Source organism: Ochotona princeps, chromosome 2, assembly GCF_030435755.1.
Source record: "Ochotona princeps isolate mOchPri1 chromosome 2, mOchPri1.hap1, whole genome shotgun sequence".
Classification (NCBI taxonomy): domain Eukaryota; kingdom Metazoa; phylum Chordata; class Mammalia; order Lagomorpha; family Ochotonidae; genus Ochotona; species Ochotona princeps.
The window spans coordinates 40,101,314-40,120,558 of NC_080833.1; the positions used below are offsets into that span (position 1 = coordinate 40,101,314).

Below are 19,245 nucleotides of genomic sequence, written 5' to 3' on the forward strand. Positions count from 1 at the left end.
TGTATCTCCAAGTCACACCACCCTCTGCGAGGGAGGTCCAACTGCCCCACAAGTCAGGTGAGAGAGCTTGTCCACATCTCCCACGAGCATGCAACAGGGCGAATTCGAACCCGGCAGACCCGCATTCCACGCCAATGGTTCGCACGATTGCAGGCGCTAGCTCATGCTTGGCACGCGAACCTGTGCCTGATTTAAGGCCTCCCTGGGCATCCTCCCGGCCCTGGTAGGTGCTCTGCTTCTCCCTGGGGTCTGGAACTTTCACCTAGGGTAAGGGCAAGGAGCCTGCTGAAGGCGAAGGAACCGCGGCGGGGCGGCAGCGACTCAGCCCTCCTCTGAATTCAGCAGGGCGCCTGCAGGGCGTACGCGGGGCAGGAGGCAGCCCACCACCGCCAGACTTCCACGTCTCCACCACCTTCCTCTGGTTGGGCGCAACAGGCCCGGGACAAACGCGGACTAGTGTCCACTGCCAAGTTGTCTGTTTTTGAGCACCTACTGTGTATCGCCGCTCCACCTTCGGTATGTGCAGTTTGTTCCACGCTTTAGACACGAGGCGGCCAAGGTTCCACGAGGCAACGTAACTAGCTTGAGGCCACTAGGCTTCAGAGCCTCGGCAAAGAAAATTCAGACCCCTCACCCCCTCCCTCACGCTTAGAAGGCTTTTTTTCCCCTCTATATTTACTGTTCTGGTGGGTGGGGTCAGACCCGGGGTTTCCAGCCTGTTCAGGTCACCAAGCACTCGCGGAAACGTCAGACAAGGGTCACTCATCGCTGCAACAGCATTTGGTGAGCGCCTAGGCCATGCCGGGTCCAGCGGACCTTAGAGAAACCAACCCTGCAGGGCCTTTGCGGAGCTCGGCTCTTCCCCAGCCACAGAGCTGGGCTGTGGGGCTAAGGTCAGGAAGGGATTCCCAGAGAGGGGCCCCGTTGTGAGAGGTTAAGTTTCCCAATAGAAACATTGTTATTGGCTATTCTGGTAAAGTAATATGTGCTATAAAACATTTTAGATAATTCACCCAAATACATTCGGTATACATTCTTGCCAACTTTTTTGTGCACCCGTGTCTACAAAAATATGCTTTTGCTACTCTTTTGTTGCTTACAAATATGAAAAACACTTTATGTTACTATATGTAATCTTAAAGGATTGTTTATTTCCATCACACGGGTATATCTTTAATCAATTCTCTAGTAATGACTACTTAGTTTACTTTTTGCATTGTCAACACTGTTAGCATGAATTTGCCTAAATATTTCCTTTGGATAAATTCCTGGAAATACTGAGTAGTGAGAGGTTTTTGTTTGTTTTTTAGGCTTTCACTAGCTAACTTAGGGAAAGATTGTGTGTCTGATCAGAACAGAAGTGTGTCTGATCTTTTCCCATTCAGAATAGTTCATTGTCTAGTTCATTTGCATCTTCTTAGCGTTTCCTTTGTGTATTGGTCATCTGGGTTTTAAAAAACTATCTGACAATATTCTTCGCTCATTTTCCCATTACTAGCTTCCCTCTTAATTTGTAACAGCGATTTACTATCTGACAGCAGTACCCATTTCTCTGCACAGTAGGCTACACTACACTGCACTTTTGTTTGTGTGTGTCCTCTCGTGCTGTTGTTATGCTGCAGTTCTAAACTTCTTTATATGGCCAAATTTGTAGATTCTGTTTACAGCATTATATGTAATGATTTTCCAATTCAACTTTCTAGAATATTAGCCTGTATTAGTTCTGTATTTTACATTAGCTCTTCATTATTTACACCTGTATCATTAGTTCACTTGAAATTAATTTTGGTAGGTGAGTGATGTTTGTGACTGTTCCCTCAAATGACTGCCCAGGTGTCACACCACCACTGAATGAACCAGCCTGAAATACTACTACAAAGTCCCAGATGGCCAAGGTCAGGCTTAGTACTTCCACTTCCAGAGACCTGTGCTCTTCTTGTCCTGACCTCACTAACTTGTCTTAGTGTTTTATAATTGTTTTAGTGGAAGGGCAAGTCATATATTTAATTCCTGATTCCAATTCTCTTGTTTCAGCATTTTCATGGCTATTCTCAAAATAAAACCTTCTGAATTAGGGATTCTGTAATTCCAAAAGAGAAAGAAAAAAATAGATTTGGATGATTAATTGCGTTTGAAAATTAACTGCTGGAGGAAGATCAGGCGTGGAGGATGGTGAGACTTTGTTCACAAGTGTCATGTTCCTTGCTAAGTGTGTTATTTTCTCCCTACCATTTTCTTTCTGTCATCCTATTGAAAAGGGGTTGTTTTCACCCAACGTGGCTCACTGGTTATGAGGCAAGCATGAGAAAGTTACGAATCATCTTTATCTTGAGCCAGTGTCCTTTCTGACCTCTCATTATTCAAAATCTTTCTCATCGTTTCCAGAGTTGAGTTTGAAAGGTACTGGGTTTGGAGCTGACTGGAGGAAGGAGGCTGCAAGGGTGGGAGGTAGTGGGGGGGGAGTAAGGGGTGTGTTCCTGCAGGGTGCCCTTCTTCTGACTGTGCTCCAGGCTCCATCCCCCAAGAGGACCTTAGGGCTGATGGGTGAGCCATCAGCCTTCCCCATCTGCCTGTCCCCACCCTCCAATGCCCACCCTGCCCTCCCCGGCAACACACACACCCCTTACAGTATGACTCTGGATTGGTTGTCCACCTGCCCTGTTGGGCTTGTCTCCCTGCTATTCCTGGAGGACTGCGGCAGCCAGACCACTGCTGGTGGAGGAAGGAGACTGGAGAAAATGGGCACCAGGGCAGCTCCTGAGCCACAGCAGCCTAGGATACCATCGAGGTCCCTCCTCGGAAGTGCAGTGAAACAGTCTCTTGTTCACCAAACTGGAGATAAGCCAGTTTGATGAGCCATGGAGTGGCATGGGAGGAGGGAGGCCAACTGACCGCTGTAGGCTCCCTCCCCTTGCCTTATTTCCCTCAAATAAAGACCTTCTTCCAATTGAAGTTTTTTCACCCCCACTTCCTATTGGGAGCCTACCACTTGTTACATCAAATATTCTTCCTTCCTGGTGGGGCTGGGGTAGAGCAGCAGGCTCACAGGCAGGTCTCCAGGCTGCACAGTTGCACCTGCCTCCTCCAGGTTCACCCCTGCCAGTCGCCAGACTTCCAGGCCTAGCCCCACTGTCTGTTGGAGGTACCACACACACACACACACACACACACACACACATGCCCACCCTGCAGGCCACCCCAGGGGCTTAGAAACCACAGATACCGTCTTTAGTTGGTGACAGAGGAAGCTGGGGAAGTGATGTTCACATACAGCTGTGGTGGACAGGGGTGAGAGCTGCTCTTCCCATCTACGGAAGAGAGGCTGGTGAGTGGGGGGAGTGCCCTCCACTGGCCTGCCCTGCACTGGCCTGCTGAGGTGTAGCTTCAGGGTGCAGGGAGGATCCTCTTTCTTGGAAGGCTTCCTCGCCCAGCTTTGCATCACCCCTGCCGTGCTCCAAGCCGACCACACTGCTTTTCACGGCCAGTTGGGGTCTGACAAAAACCCTGTGATCACACGGCCTGGGCTGAGCAGGGCAGAGAGAATGGAAGCTGAGCTGGACTGCAGTCCTGCGTTTGTCCTCTCATGTAAGATGGAGGGGAGAAGAACATTTTCATTGGGTCATGGTGAGGATTCAGTGAAGCAATTCACAGAATGTTTCTACCAGTGTCTGGCACATAAACACTCCAACATTCAGTATGACTATTGGTTGAGCAGCTGCGGGATCTCTTCACAAAGAACAGTTTCCTTTTCAGTGCCCTTTTACCTCTATGGGAAGGAAAACTGGAGAGCTGAAAGCTGGCTTCGGTAGGTGCCTTCCCAGGTACCTGTGATTTTGAATCCTAATCTGAAGACTGTCTTTTGGAACCAGAATTTTTGTGGATTTGCTTCTAGAAGGTCTGGGGTACTGGAGACCACAGAGGGACTCTGGGCTATGTCCCTCCCTAGGACACCTCACCCATTGCACTTGCCATTCTCCCAAGGCCTCATTAGCCAGAACGTGCTTACTTTGAAGCCCAAAGTGGAACAGGAGCCAGTCCATGAGGCAGGAGCAGCACAGCCCAGGCCTGCCCTGCCCCGCACCTCTCGGGAAGTGCACCCTGCATGCTTCTCAGAGCCTCCACTATTTGGGTCACACTTAGGCACCACTGGGTCCCAGCGGTTCCCCGAAGGCAAAGGTGGCACAGGGGAGGGGGGCGGGGTTCGGCGTCCACATGGTGAAGTCACTTTTATTCCAGGGTCATGTTCTTTGGTCTGTGCCATTCTCCCATTACCTGTAAGAAGTTCATAAATGCACGCTGTTTGAAGAAATGGAAACTGAGGCATGCAGATGAGAATTGTATAACCAGCCCCTTGCTGAAGCTCACTGCGGGCAGAACGGAGGCCTGGGATGAGCCGCTGCTCTGCTGTGGGCCTACTTCTCAGCGTGTAGGAGGAGGAAAGGCAGACCTGCTGTGTGGAAATGCCCTGCAACACCAACAGGACTCTGTAGGCTCAGCCAGGAAGATGCCAGCACTCAAGGGGGATGTTCTGCTGAGGCCTTAGCCATTTGTGAAAATATACAAAGCCTGTGGGCTGCCCACCTGGCTCCCCTTACAGATGCTTCTTCCTGACTCTAAATTTGTAGGGAGAAAAGTTTCAGGATGATTTTGCCCGTGACCAGTTCCTCAGCAAAGTCCTTAGCAAATGTTACCCCTGTGTACCCAGGGGGGGCAGACAGCTTTGCCAGGGGCCTGGAGAGGCACACTAGAGAGGGGACGGAGGCTCCATTCTGATGCTGTGGGTGCCACCCTTTTCTAATTCTGGGATCTCAGCCTGCAGGCCTGCCAGGCCCACTGGGTACAGGGCGGACTCTGGTTAGGGCTGCCAGCTGGATTCACTTCTCCCTGTACTGCTCAGCTGTACTGGGAGAGGGGGGTATCGTGTGGGTGCCCAAAGCTCTTGAAACTCCCTGAGTCTGTCTTGAAACTGACCCCAGCTAGAAATTTCTGGGTCAAGGGTTGAAGCTGAGACTCCTGTTTCAAAAAAGGTCTCAATGATGAATGCAGGAGTCAAAACCAATGCGTTCTCTGCAGTGGAAAAACAATATTTGCTTTGGAGAGAGACACAAACCCAAGCATGGGTTGTGGCTATGTCATACAGTAACTATTAAACTTTACACAAATGGCCTGAGGGTCAGTGGATCAACGTGAGAAACAGGGATAGATCCATTAGATTTTGCAGTCCGCCAGTTCCTATCACGTTTATTGTCTATGCAAACAAGCACAGCCAGGTGCAAACTGCTGTGCTGGAGCCCCCCCCCCCCCCCCCAACCACAGAGGTTAGAAGAGGCCCTTTTCTTGAGGGCCCTGTGCTAGAGGAGTGCTAGAGGGTGCAAGGGGACCAGCTGAAACTTCCTGTCAAGCTGCTTGGGCTTAGCTCCTGCCTCCTTGGTTTACTAGCTATGTGACCCGGGCTAAGTTACTTCATTTCTTGTGTCTCTGCTAACTGACAGTGGGGGGAAATAGGAGCAACTACTTGCCAAGGTAGTTATGAGCTGATGCAACTAAGTCTCTGTTTGCCCGACTTAGGAGTACACAGAATGCAAGTGTATTATTATCAGCAGGTATTGATCGGTGCTCAAGGATGAAAGACCAGATCAGATCACTCGACCCTCATGGAGTCTGTGCCTTAGGCAAAATCTGAGCATCTCCAGGTATGAGCTGCCTCTTCTCTAAAGAGGGTTTGTGAGCAGGCTGGAGTGTTAATGAAGGAGCTCTGAGGCTGCTGATGTATAGCAGACGACAGAACAGTAAAGCCCCGTGTGAGACACAGAGAAGGGTCTCACCCCAAGGCAGGAGGGTAACCAGGGATTCACAGGGTGTTAGAGGACTGGGTGGGGGAGTGTGGGTGTCGCTGTGCTCCATTGCCCTTGGGCTACAAGCCACAGTTCCTGGAGCTCCTCAGCAGGCAGGTGTGCTTGCCAAGCAAGGGAACAGCAGGTGTCACCTATGGGCACGGGTCAGATCTAGCGGCAGCCAGTCCCTCTCCTGATTAGCTGTGTCTCTCTGAGACAGTGACATGATCTCCCTGAACATTAGTTTTCTTCACTGTAAAGTGAGGGTAGCAACAACACCAGCTTTTTTTCCCCCATAATCAAAACTTTATTAATAGGGGATAACTTGTTTACCTTATAAAATCAAACAAAATTATACTATCTTAGTATATTCACCAGAATCACTGAACTTATGATAAGGCTTTCCACCCAGAAATTTGCATGGGTCACCAGTGCTTTCTTATAAAGGAACAGCCTTCTCTGGGTGCCGGGCCTTCCCTCCTGTGGACTGGCACAGCACAGTGGAGCAGCTCACACAGAGAACCACTGTCTGGGCATGGCTGATCTTGTAGCAACCTGGGCATTTTACATCCATAAAGCAAGAATTTGGACTCTGAACCAGCCAGTTCTTTTATGCTTCTTTTCCTCCTTCAAGGAGGGGTGTGGCAAATCTCTGGCCAGAGGCATGTTCATGTGGTCTGTGAGCCCTGCATGGCTGACTGGCTTCTGCTGCTCCCCTAAGCGATAGCACATGAGCTGCTTACTAATTCTAAGGGTGGTGTGGGAGGACTCGACACACCAAGTCCCAAGCACCGTCCTGGGCTTACCTGGGTACTCGGTACTGATTCCTTCACTCTTTGTCTTTCCTCTGCAGTCCCAGTTGGTTTTGCTGCAGCTCCAATTAATTAGCTGCTTCAGTAACCACTGGGTACATGACTGCGATGAGCCAGACCCGGGGCTGGCTCTGGAAGTAAAGAGATAATTAAGATCTGGTCTGTACCCTGTGTCCCCAGATGAGCTGGGTGTTAGAGATGGAAGTGGCCACCTTATTAGTACATGGATACCATGCCTCCTTTGTTATACGAAGTTAATAAATTCCAACTTACTGTGTGCTTCTTCTATACTAGTCATTTTCTAGCTTTGCAGGATATGAAGTGACTCAGACCCTTTGGGAGGAGGAAGGACATGTAAGCCAAGAGTTACAGAGTGATCCAGTGCCAGAAGTGCAGCTTCACGGCACAGGCATCTACAAGGAGGGTGTGGCAAAGTTTGGGGAGCCACCTTGGATAAAATGGAGTCCAAATTGCAAGTGGAGGATGGGTGGCTGGCAGAAGTCAACTAAGACAGAAACAAAGTGTGTGCGAGGCCAGAGATGACAGGTGCACCTTCAGAAAACTGCAAATCCCTGGGGATGTGTGCTGAGGGCGTGGCTGGAAATACAGATGTCCAGGGAGGTGGGGGCCTGATGTCAGAGCTATGAAGAACAACCCAAGGGTTTGGGTCTTGTTTGGAGGGCAGAGAGAAAACTTTGGTGAGAGGATTAAAGTGGGGGTGTGATGTGCAGAGGCACGTATCTCAGAGAGCTCCTTCTGGCAGCCATGTGCAGACTGGCTGAAGGGGAAAGGGACTGGAGAAAAGAACATCAGTTAGGATGTGGATTTACAATCCATGTGAGAGATGATAAAGGTCTGAAAAGGAATGGCAGTGGGGTGAAGGAAGAAGGAGCAGGGGATGGATTTTGGAGATGTCAAAGGGCTAGAAGGCACAGGGTTCTTCTGAAATCCTGCACTCACTTCAAAAAGGAGCTGAAATTCTAGCTCCCCAGGCACTTTAGAGCACCAAGTTTTCTGTTAAAATGTAGGTTTCCCTCTCTTAGAACCCAACAGTATGTAGAGAGTTATTATTGTTCCAAGTATTATTTGAAATGCCTCAGACTTGGAAGGCAGAATTACAGTGTTAACACAGTAGGGGCCTTGGAGTCACAGTCTGCTCTTTATTAACGGTGGAACTCATGCCAATCCAGCCACGTCACTCCTTAGGGCCTGGAGTCTCCTCCAAATAGAAGCAAGCCACCTGCTGCTGTGAGGTGATGCGGTGACCTCTGCACTGGCCTGAGGTAAGTACTGGGCACACTTGGTCCTCTTCCTTCCTGCTCTATCCCAGCTTAGCCTTGCAGACACCAGGTAGTGGCTGAAAGGTCTTAGATAAAGCTCTCTTAGACTCCTTAGGTCTCTTTTATTTTGCAGAAGAGATTTTGGAAATTCACTACTTTTTCTCATTTCATTTCAAAGGAGGGAGACAGGTGAGAGAGAGAGATTGAGAGAGAGAGGGAGCAGTATTTTCCACTTGCTGGTTCACTCCACAAATGCCCATGGCAGCCAGGTCTCTGCCAGGCAGAAGCTGATGGCCTGGAACTCCAGCTGGTCTGCATTGGGTGGCAGGGACCTGAGTACTTGAGCCGTCACCACCTGCCTCTCAGGAGATGCATGAGCTCCTGCTGATGCTCCTGGATCAGAAGCAGAGGGGCTGGGACTTGAACCAGATAATTAGATCTTGGATGCTGGCAATGCAGGCAGCCACTTAACCCCTGAGGCCAGTGCTTACACTTCGTGTCTTCTGGGTCCTCTCCCATAAACGGCACTTCTCATTGCTGTCAGCACCAACACTCTTCTCTTGTTCAATCCCACATGAGTGTGCAGAACACGTAATAGCTGTGCTGTTTCACCTTAATTCATTTCATTTTCATAAAGCTTTAGCTTCCACATACTGTTATTTTCATTTTCTTGAGCTGGCAAAATGACAGCTCAAGTACTTGGGTCCCTGTTGCTACATGGGAGACCTGGACCGGGTTCTAGGTTCCTGGTTTTGGTCTGGTCAGTCCTGGCTGTCATAGGCAATTGGGGTATCTTTCTGTCTTTCAAATAAAAATTAAAACAAAACAGAAGAAAACAAAATAAACCCATCCAATTGAGTTAACACAGTCATATCAGCATGTTTAGCTTTTGGGAAGCAGTCTTTAAAAAAAAAAGATTTTAAAAATTTATTTGAATTGCAGAATTAGAGGGGAGGAAGTAGGAGGTAGTGCGAAGAGGAGGAGGAGAAAGAAGTGTGCAAAGAGGAGAAGGAGGAGGATGAGAGAACGAATTTATCGTTTACCATCTGACTTGCTCTGCAATGGCTGCAACGGTCAGGGCTGGTCCAGGCTGAAGCAGGAACTCCATCTGGGTATTCCTCGTAGATGGCAGGGTTATAAGCACTAGGGTCATTTTTCTGGTGCTCTTCAAGGTGTATTAGTGGGAAGACAGATCAGAGGTGGAGCAACTAAAACCAAAACAGTTGCCCACATGGGATGCTAGTGTCACAGCAGGTGGTTCAACCTGTGAGGCATAATCCTAGCCCTGGGAGCAACAATTTTAATAAAAATCTCACTTAATTCAGGTTTAGATAATGTCACTAAGAAGTAAAATCTATAAAAACTAAATCTCAGTCTCTTACATCAAAAAAGAAAGATTCCATAAAGATGTGCTCATCTAACTCCGACTGTATGCCTGCACCTGTAGGTCCCATAAAACTAGCAGTGCCAGAGCATGGAATCAGCTCAAGTTAGAGCCCTCTAAAAAAACTGATCCTTCTGAAAGGCAACAGGAAATCAGCAATACTTCTTTAAACATTTCAGTTTTTAAAAATTACTTATTTTTACCTAAAAGGCAGGTTTTGAGAGAGAGAGAGAGGGAGAGAGAGAGAGATATCCTCCATCCACTCGTTCACTCTCCAAATGGTTGCAACAGTCAGTGCTGGGCTGATCTAAAGCTGGGCGCTTAGAGCTTTTTCCAGGTCTCTCATGTGGATGCAGCATCCCAAGGCCTTGGGCCATCTTCTGCTGCCCTCCCAGGCTGTAGCAGAGAGCTGGACAGAAGTGGCACAGCCAGGACTAGAATCAGTGCCTATATGGGCTGTTGGTACCAGTGGGCAGAGGATTAACTTGACGTGCAATTGTGCCAGTCCTTAAGCTAGATTTTCCCTTCTTTTTAATTGGAAAGGCAGATTTACAGAGAGAAGGAGAGACGGAGAAAGAAAGATCTTTCTGGCTGCAACAGCTAGAGGTGACCTACTTTGAAACCTGCAGCCACAACCCAGGATCTTCTTCTGGTCTTCCACAAGGGCGCAGGGTCCCAAAGCTTTGGGTCATCATCCTCTACTGCCTTCTCAGTCTACAACAAAGGAGTTGGATCAGAAGGGGAGCAGCTGTGACACAAACTGGTGTCCATATGGGATATTGGCACCTGCAGGTGGAGGATTAGCCAGTTGAGCCATTGTGCTGGCCCTTTAAGCCAGTACTCTTAAGAATTGATTATCTAAGACACAACTGGAATGGGAGGGGTGACAAGGAGCCCTGGAGCATAACCGAACCCAGTGGGGCAGAAGCTGCAGAGCTAATATTTTGATTAACTCTGTCTACACACTGGGATGTGAAACCTAAGAAAGAACTGCAAAGGACATTACTATTTCCATGGTGAAAACAAGTCATTCTACATGCGGTGTGTAGAAGGTGTAAGATTGTTTTAGCTCACGTCTGGAGCTCAGCTTACCAGAACTTCATGTGTTAACAGTAACAACGAACCTAGGACTTTTAAAGCTATGGAGCTTTAAAATTCATAAAGCTAAGCAGACACTGAGGAAGGAGAACAACTTTTTAAAACAATGAGGAAAAGTGTGTATTAACTTTATACATTTAAGTAGTATTGAATAACTTAGGAAATCAGTTTTAGAGTACAGCAGAAATTGTTAGAATACAGAAACACTGCTGCTGTGTTGAGTGTGGCCTGAGGACTGCAGCTTTCCCACAGCTGCTACACAACCAGGGCTACCGGAAAGAGGAAAAGTGGATGCCCCCATGAGCCTATGGTGCTGGAAGGAACCTGCGGACCCATCAGGTGAGGAGGCCGGTGCAGAGCTGGCTGGGAAGTGCTCAGGTTGAATTCCACAAAGCAGGGGGAGTCTCTGGAGAGACTCCTAGGGCCAGAAAGGGTCTACACTTGGGTCAGTGTAGTTAGTACTAGTCTATTGGGAACACATCTCTTTTCAGGAGAGTATTCATAGGAAGTCCCTCACTGGAGCATTAGAGCAAAGACACAAGGCAGAATTTTACTTCTGGACAGAGGGAAAATGACCAGGCAGAGCTTCAGGTTCGGTTAGAGTCTTCTGAGAACCCATTCCTAGGTTTGAGGGGACATACCGAGGACTTTGCATTTTTGGACAACCATAAAAAGCCAAAATTGGGATCCTAGCCCCTAGGACAAAGATCAATGGTGATGCAAAAACAGCTACAGAGAAATATTCTAAGATTAATAAATCACTGACTATGTGGGCATGAATGATGTCCTGAGAACTAAATGTCAAAACTCAAACCCAGGTGAACAAAAACCTACATTTCTTAAATCAAACTCAAAACTGTTATATGTAGTTCTAGGCAAGAAGAATATTCTGAGCTGAGTGCCCAAGTTTATTCTCTTAAATACAGCAGGCTAAAGTTTCAGCTACAGACAGGTCCCCTTCATTTGGAAAGGGATACAACCTCTAATACTAAAATGCTAAATGAATGAAATAGTAAAGCAAGTTCCTAATTATGGGAGACTTTACAGGGCAGTTGATTTGATTCTGGTGACAGGTAAGAACTGTGTTTAGGCGCCCGGCATGATAGTGTAGCTTAGTGGCTAAAGTCCTCACCTTGCACATGCTGGGATCCCATATGGGCACCGGTTCTAATCCTGGCAGCCCTGCTTCCCATCCAGCTCCCTGCTTGTGGCCTGGGAAAGCAGTCGAAGATGGCCCAAAGCTTTGGGATCCTGCACCCATGTGGGAGACCCAGAAGCAGCTCCGGGCTCCTGGCTTCAGATTGGCTCAGTTCCAGCCATTGCGGTCACTTGCGGAGTGAGTCAGTGGATGGAAGATCTTCCTCTCTGTCTCTCCTCTTTGTATATCTGCCTTTCCAATAAAAATAAATAATAAAAAAAAAAAGAACCGTGTTCAGTGTACACTGATAAACTAGAGACTTGGGGGCTGGAATCAAGGAGGTTTTCACTGCCTAAGCGCAAACCTCACAGCAGCTTCCTACAGCTGCCATGGCTGTCACAGCCTGAGCATGGTCCTCTCGGCACACCATCTCCACATTCAAACAGTTTCCTAACTGCAGAGGAACAGCAGATCTCTCCAGGGACCCAAGGCAGAAGCGCTAAATAAAATATCCTGTGTATACATAAAATGCAGTCCTCAAACAAAACCTTACATCTTCACTATCACGGCAGTCAAAAAGTACCAAGAAAGTGATACACTTTTTTTTTCCTACAACATTTAATCTCTACATCAAGAATGTCTCCTTTGACTACCCCCTCCACCCTGGCCTCTTAAAATTAGGTGACAAAGTAGAAATACAGTCACGAGTATAAAAAGGAAGAGGCACATGAGCCCTGGCTCTATGAGACATATCAAATATCTCAAGCATCCTGACGTCGCGGAGCAGAGAGAACCATCGTAGACACTGTGAGGGAAAGATGGGCCTGGAGAGGTATTCATTCTACAGTGATTGCTCACACTTCGAGAGCGCATTCCTTAGTTACCAGGCGAGGGCGAAGCACACGGGCTGAGGGGCTGGCAGCCTGGAATGACAGTTGGGAACACACACTCGCGGATGGGAAATTTTAAGTAGGTATGTTTATTATTTCTTTTTTTTTCCAACAATCTTGCACAAGGCAGAAGTGTGACACTGAATTGAATGAGACGAGCGTGTGGGTGAGTTGTGAAGAGCCCTTCTTTGGATGCAGGCCGCTGGCTTGTCAAGAACGGCTACTTCCACTGCTGGACCATGTTTACTCTTTTGCTTCAAGGAAAAGGGTTTCTTGAGGGAACAACTTTACCTCCAACAACGATTTATTTGGGTCCAGCTGAGTTACCTGGAAAAAAACACACACACACACACACATACACACACATATTCAGAAGGCTGGAATGAGGACTATCTTGTCCACATGGCATTCAGTATATCTCTGTACATTGACTTTGAGCTTACTGTGTACTGGCATGATGGTTTTTACATTATCTTATTTGATCTTCAAAACAACCTGTGATGTAGGTGTTAGTTCCATTAAAGCAAGGAAATCAGAGCTCAAAGAGGTTGTCTCAGAGCTAGTGAAGTGGAAGAATCAGCAGCATTGCATCTCTGGCAATATCTTCTGGGCAGGTGAAGTCCCTCACCTTCTACACAGCACAGCTTAGCCAGCAGCACAAAGGCCCTTAGCAAGGATGCTGGGTAAACAACTGACCAGCATTCCAAGGGCCCCTAGGAGCTCCATCAACTCCTGATTGCATGGCAGCCTTTTTTGGATGGTGAGATAAGAACTAAGCCTTGGGGGTTGATAATTTTTTAAAAAACTACTGCAGAAGAGCCAGAGAGTACTGACAGATGACAGGTACTTCTTTTGATGAGGGAAGCTCCCTATGGCATGCATAGCCTCCTGGCTGGCAGTATACCCTTTTTGAAAAAAAAAAAAAAAGAGTCAAGTTCATTATACAACTTTTCATTTAGAAAGAACAAAATAATTAATTTAGATAATCAACAATTGGAAGGAAAGCTAGACAGAATCTTCTTGACTCAATGGAATGTGCTAATCATATAGGGATTTTAAATTTAGTTTTATGCTCTCCTGGGCCAGTGGCAGGAGTAGTTTTTTTCAGTCTGAGAATGACTGAAACAAGATTTTTAAAAGCGGTCATGACTTCTAAAAAGTTGAGAAATACTGGTTTAGTGGAAAGGATGTTGGTTTGGAACTAGCAAGCCTCTTGTTTAAATTACAGTTGTGTTGGCTATCAGCTTCGTGGCTCTGGAGTTAGTATTAACCCTGCAGGACTGAGGTGAAGATGAAATGAGAAAACCTGTAATTAACACTGAGTCTGGCACAGAGCAGGTGTTCAATAACGGCTGCTGAGTGTGACAGCAACTAAGGATGGCTAGACACATAGCCCAATGGGCAGCTACACGTGCGTGGTATGAGGCCACAACAACTCTAGGTAGGCCTCAGGCTGCTGCTCTGCTGGATACAGAGGGTGCTCTGGGCCCCCAAGGCAGGCAAGCTTGTCTTCTGTTCAACTCAAGCCACCTCCTTTTTAAAAAAACAAAATCAAACTCTTATTTTCCATTACACCGTTTTGTAGATATAGGGCTTTCTCCCTTTCCTCCCTTCCCTCAAGTCACTTCTGTTACACAGTTCTGCTGTCTCCTTGGTGGAGGGAGTGAGATACCCAGGGGGCCAAGGTCAAGTGTCATAGGCAAGCTGGTGAGCTAAGGGAGAACACTATCTTCAACTGTATCCAGATAGAAATCTGGAATGCCCAGGAGGGTCATTAAGAAGACACATCAGTCCCCATAATCCTCTCTGCTTATAAGACACCTAGAACAGTGCTCATTCTATTGGTATCTCTTGGGTTATGGACAGATGGGCTGGCAAGGTTGTGGGGAGGGCCCAGCCTGCTGTCTTTCTTCCAAAGCACTGGGGGCAAGCTGCTGGCAATGTTTACCTACTTCCCCAATTACCGTCCAATACTGCACAGGCTTCTGTCAACAAACAGAGCTATGCTGACTCTGCCTCTGAGTCTGGCATTTTCTGCCCAGCTGCTTCTGCTATTGTTCTTAATTAACATGCCAGAGCTCTTCCGGCATATTCTACTTTGTTATTTGTGGTTTGTAAATATGATGTTTGCTGGGAGAAACCAAACCCATAGTAGTGTCCGAGCTCTGAGTGAGGAGTGAGGAGTGAGGCAGGACTAGGTGCTAGGAGGCAAAGGGGGCTGGGGAGCTAAGCAGCAGGCCTGAGCTCTACTCTGCTGGGGTTATCAACATGTATGATGAGAGATTCATAAGCCACACTGAGATATCACATGAGAAAACTGAGTCTTGGAAAGAGAAGTGATTTTCTCCAGTCATTTTAAGTGGGAGAGCTAGCACTTGAAACAGAGGACGCTGAAATTTCTAGGACACATATTACATGCTAGGCATTTCAAACACATGATCTCTAATACATATCACAAAAATGTAAGTGAGGTCGCAAAGACGAGAAAGTTGAGGCTCAAAGTGGATGCATATCCATTGTTTAAAATTTTCATATGGTCAGAGACAATCTGTATATATAGCATAATGGTTACAAAGAGCAACACAAACTTAGATTCAAATTCTTCCTATCTATATAACTGTGAAGAAGTTACCTAGGAGCTTCAGTGTTCCCTCTTCTAAAATGGGATTCAAAGTTTCTCCTTTATAAGTTGTTGTGATAGCTAAATGGTACAATTTGTGAGCCGAGTCAGTACTCAGAAGGTGGTGGCCATCACTGGCTGCAGCACTGCTTTGGGGAGGGGCCCTGGTCTCTTTCAAGCTGGAGTGCATCTCCAAATCTGCCTGGAGCTGAATTCTGTACCAGGCTGCCTTCTTGTTTTCATCCCAGTGCCCAGTTAGTGTTTCCGTCTTTCTGATTTAGCAGCACCTTACTCTCTGAAGACCCCTTTCTAGAACTTCAGTGAGACTCTGCTGCCTATGGACTACTTCAAAAGCAACGAGGTTCTGCTAAGATATTCCGTCTGGTGTCCTAGATCCAGCCTGTCTTCCAGTCTGCCTTCCTTCCCTCCCTCCCTAATATTTGTTTATCTGAAAGTGGGTTTGGTGAGAGGGTGGGAGAGAGAGAGAACGTCAGAGAGTTCTTCCATTTTCTGGTTCACTCCCTAAATGACTGTAGTGACCAGGGCTGGGCCAGGCCAAAGCCAGGGCCTGAAGCTTTTCCTGCGTCTTTCATATGTGTGCAGCGGCCCAAGTACTTGGGTTACCTTGTGCTGCTTTCCCAGGTGCATTAGCAGGGAGGTAGATTAGAAGTGGGACTTGAAACAGCATTGTAGGCAGCTGCTTTACCAGATTCGCCATAGTGCAGCCTGGCCATATTCCCCTCCTCCTGCAGTCTTTCTAAACAAGAACTTTGAAGTAAACAAAAGGTTAATCTTTGTTCATGCTTGTTTGCCTGACATGGACAAATTACCCAAGGGGACTTAAGAGTATTACAGACATCATGCTGCTTCTCAGACTGTGTGAAACCTGTCTGCGGAGTTCAAGGTCCCATTCAAGGTCCCCACTGTTTAGTTTCTAATCTGGCTTCCTGCAAATGCTCTTGGGAAAGCAGCAGATAGAGTTCTTGGCTCCCGGTTTCAGCCTGGCCCAGCCATGGATGTTATGACAATTTGGGAAGTGAACCAGCATATGGAAGATTCTGTTTCTCCCGACTCCCTCTCTGATGATCTGCCTTTAAAATAAATCAACCCCTTATTTCGGGTATGGACGAGCTGAAGAACACTTTGAGAAACAATTGCAGAATGCGAGATGACTTCCTGGAGGGTCAGGAAGGCGGCCACACCAGCCTTTGAGTTATCTGCAGGGCTAGCAAGTAGAAGACAGAGCTCCAGTGGGTAGGAGTTAAAATTGTATGAAGAAAAACTCAGCCAGGCAGAAAGAACTTTTTAACAGATACAGCAGTAGCTGCCAATGTAGCTTCTCTAGTTTTCTTCCTTCCTCTGTTCTTGATTTTCTTATTTGTCCATCAATATTATTGTAGCAGCATCACTGGATCCCTACCAAGTGGCCGGAACTATGCTAAATACAATGTATAGAGAAAGTACCTTCATGAGTCTTCACAACAGTTCAGTGAAATAGGTATTACTATTGACTGCTTACAGACCAAGTTACTATAGACTATCTTTGCCAAAGGTCTGGCTTCAAGCTCATGAGAATCACAATGTGTCTGGCCAAATGTGGACAGGCTGTCTTGGAAGAAGAGAGTGGGAAGGACAGGAGAGGTCAGTGACTTCCCAGAGCATTCAAATGGGGGCTTCCTGAAAGATGGTGACAAAGATGACAGCCAACATTCATCAAACATTTACTTTGTCCCAGGATTTTTCAAAGTACTTTACGTTTATGGAATAAGCTAATTTTCATAGTAATCCTCTGAGGTAGGTATTATTTTCATGCTCATTTTACATATGAGTACTATGAGCCATGTAATGGATGAAATAACTTGTCCAAGGTCACAAGTCTATTAGGGCAGAGCCAGAATGTGTACAAAGGCCCTCTAGCATGGGCCTACCTAGGTACCAGATTCTAACTGCCAGGCTGCTGCTGAGAGTGGGACCTAGCCGCATACAGAGGCTGGAGGAGACGATCCTAAGCTTGTTTCTAACTAAGCTTTCGGGATATAGAATCTCTACTTTAAAAATGGCAATAGGTCAAGGGTCAAGGGAAAAAAATCCTGAGGTGTTTATAAAATACGAATACAAAAACCCAATCTGAGCTTGTGTTTTGGCATTTACTTGGGACTTTACTGAATTATTGACTCTGTAAATCAACAGAGAAACCCATCCTTTGGGAAACTCCTTAGAGAAGGCGGGGTGTTCTCAGGTAAGAGGTATTGGCTGACTTGTCTACAGTTAGAAAATGAAAGTCAACCACTTTGACATTTTCTTCACTGTACTTATGTAACCTGAATTGATATATTTTCTGGTTAAATTAGTAATGTAGCAAATTGGCTTGGTGAAACATCTTCATGTTAGCAAAATGGGACATGTTCTTTGCCAAATCCAGCTACACTTTCCCAGATTGATTTTCTCAGCAGTAAGAAATTTCACATACATTTTATTTCTATTACTTCTCTGGGTTTCAGTTCCTTTTCTATAATGTGTAACACTGCTGTTTGGAAAAGCGAGAACCAATGAGACACATCTTCATCCCTGGCCATGCTGTGAGTTCTAGAATGTTTCAGTACGGGAGCTCTGTAAAGCTGGACAGTCCAAACATTTCAGTTCAGGTGGGCCTCCTGGGATTGTGGGAATCCTCAGTGACTGGACCCAGGTCCCACAGCAGCAGACATGGGATTCTACTCGAGTTCTTGAGTTCTGTTTTGGGGCTTTTTCTGGTCACATCATTCTACCTTCTCTTGTTTCTAATACCTGAGCATAAATATACTAATTACCACTTCAGGCTGGAAATTATGAGGGCAAGAGCTGAGTTAATACTAAAAACAGTAATAACAGCAATATTTCTATAGTACGTTAGAGTTTACAAAGTATTTATCACGTGGGAGTAGGTATATTATCAACCCTTTTAAATTTAAAACCCTTTTGCGGAGGCAACACTTTTGTGTTTTAATGGAATAAAGGAGTTTGGATCTACTATTTTATATTTAGTAAAAAAGGTTGTTTCTCTTAAAAAAATAGTATCAATGTACTATAAGAGCGTACAGAAGAAATACAGTGCAAATAGTACCTGGGAATCAGCCTGTTGGGTCTGCCTGTATTTATCCACATAAGTGGTAGAGGCACAACCAGAATTCAAGCCCTCCAGTTTTCCTCAAAATTCCCATCATAACTCTCCACCCCTTTATACAATTTGCCTAACACAGTGCTCTCTTATTCCTGGAGTTATAGTCTTCAGGTTCAATGTGTGGAATTGCAAATAAGTAAATTGGCAATAAACCAAGCATTTTTCAAAGTGTTTTCCTAGTTTTAGAGGAAAATTTGCACTTCAGGAAATTATTGCATCTTCATGGCAGAAAATCTGTATTGTCAAATCTGCTCTAGTATTTGCATGCTCATCTCTAGAGATCAGCAAATATCATTTTCTAGCCTATGCGTCAGGGGCAATGAGTAGAAGGGACCCCTGCTCTGCCTGGCTACAAGGAGCAACCCTGGGCAACACTGGAGGAGTATTTCCAGGACACTGGAAGCACAAACACCAGAACCTCAGCCATGCATGTCTTCCTTCTTCTACGAAGGTGAGAGTCAAACAGGTCCCATCCTCCACCTCAGACACAGACAGACCAAAATAAACTTCCCTGGGCTTAAGGAAACCCATCCATTCAGTGAAAGACTACTTACTTGTGAAGGCCCTCCCTCCATCAAGTGCCTGGCAAGCTGTGGCTCTGCAGAGTCCCTCTGTGCAGACTACCAAAGCTGGGATTGTGTCATGCTGGCAGGATGAGAAGGATCACAGCAATCTGACTTTGGACAAGCCACTTTCTAGATTTTAATTTTTTCATTAAAAAAAAAATGGTGAGGAGTAGGCATTTGGTCTGGTGGGTAACACACCAATACCTCCTTTTGGAGTGCCTGAGTTCAGCTTTGGGATCTGGCTTCTAAATTCCAACTCCTGTTTATGCAGATCCTGGGAGGCAGCAGTGATGGCTCAAGTGATTGTTTCTGTGATCCACAGGGGACATCTGGGCTGAATCCCTAGCTCTCAACCTTTGGTATGGCCCAGTTCCAGTCATCACGGAGAGTGAGCCAGGGGACGGAGGGCTCTCTCTTGCCTCTTAAACACAAATAAAACTTTCATTTTTTTTTTCCCCAAATA

At 46.5% G+C, this 19,245-nt stretch overlaps 1 protein-coding gene and 1 pseudogene across 2 annotated transcripts in view; both read right to left on the reverse strand.

Annotated features, from left to right (window-relative positions):
• Positions 1–6,259: 6,259 nt before the first annotated feature.
• Positions 6,260–6,500, reverse strand: LOC131483231 (small ribosomal subunit protein eS27-like; annotated as a pseudogene).
• A 6,000-nt stretch (positions 6,501–12,500) lies between these two features.
• The window catches only part of FAF1 (Fas associated factor 1), a 387,381-nt gene continuing 380,636 nt past the window's right edge, over positions 12,501–19,245 (reverse strand). For both annotated transcript variants that reach the window (XM_004588662.3, XM_058681408.1), the window contains one exon: positions 12,501–12,763. In XM_004588662.3, the coding sequence (XP_004588719.2) occupies positions 12,680–12,763 (84 nt within the window). In that variant the 3' untranslated portion in view covers positions 12,501–12,679. The remainder of the gene's footprint in view (positions 12,764–19,245) is intronic.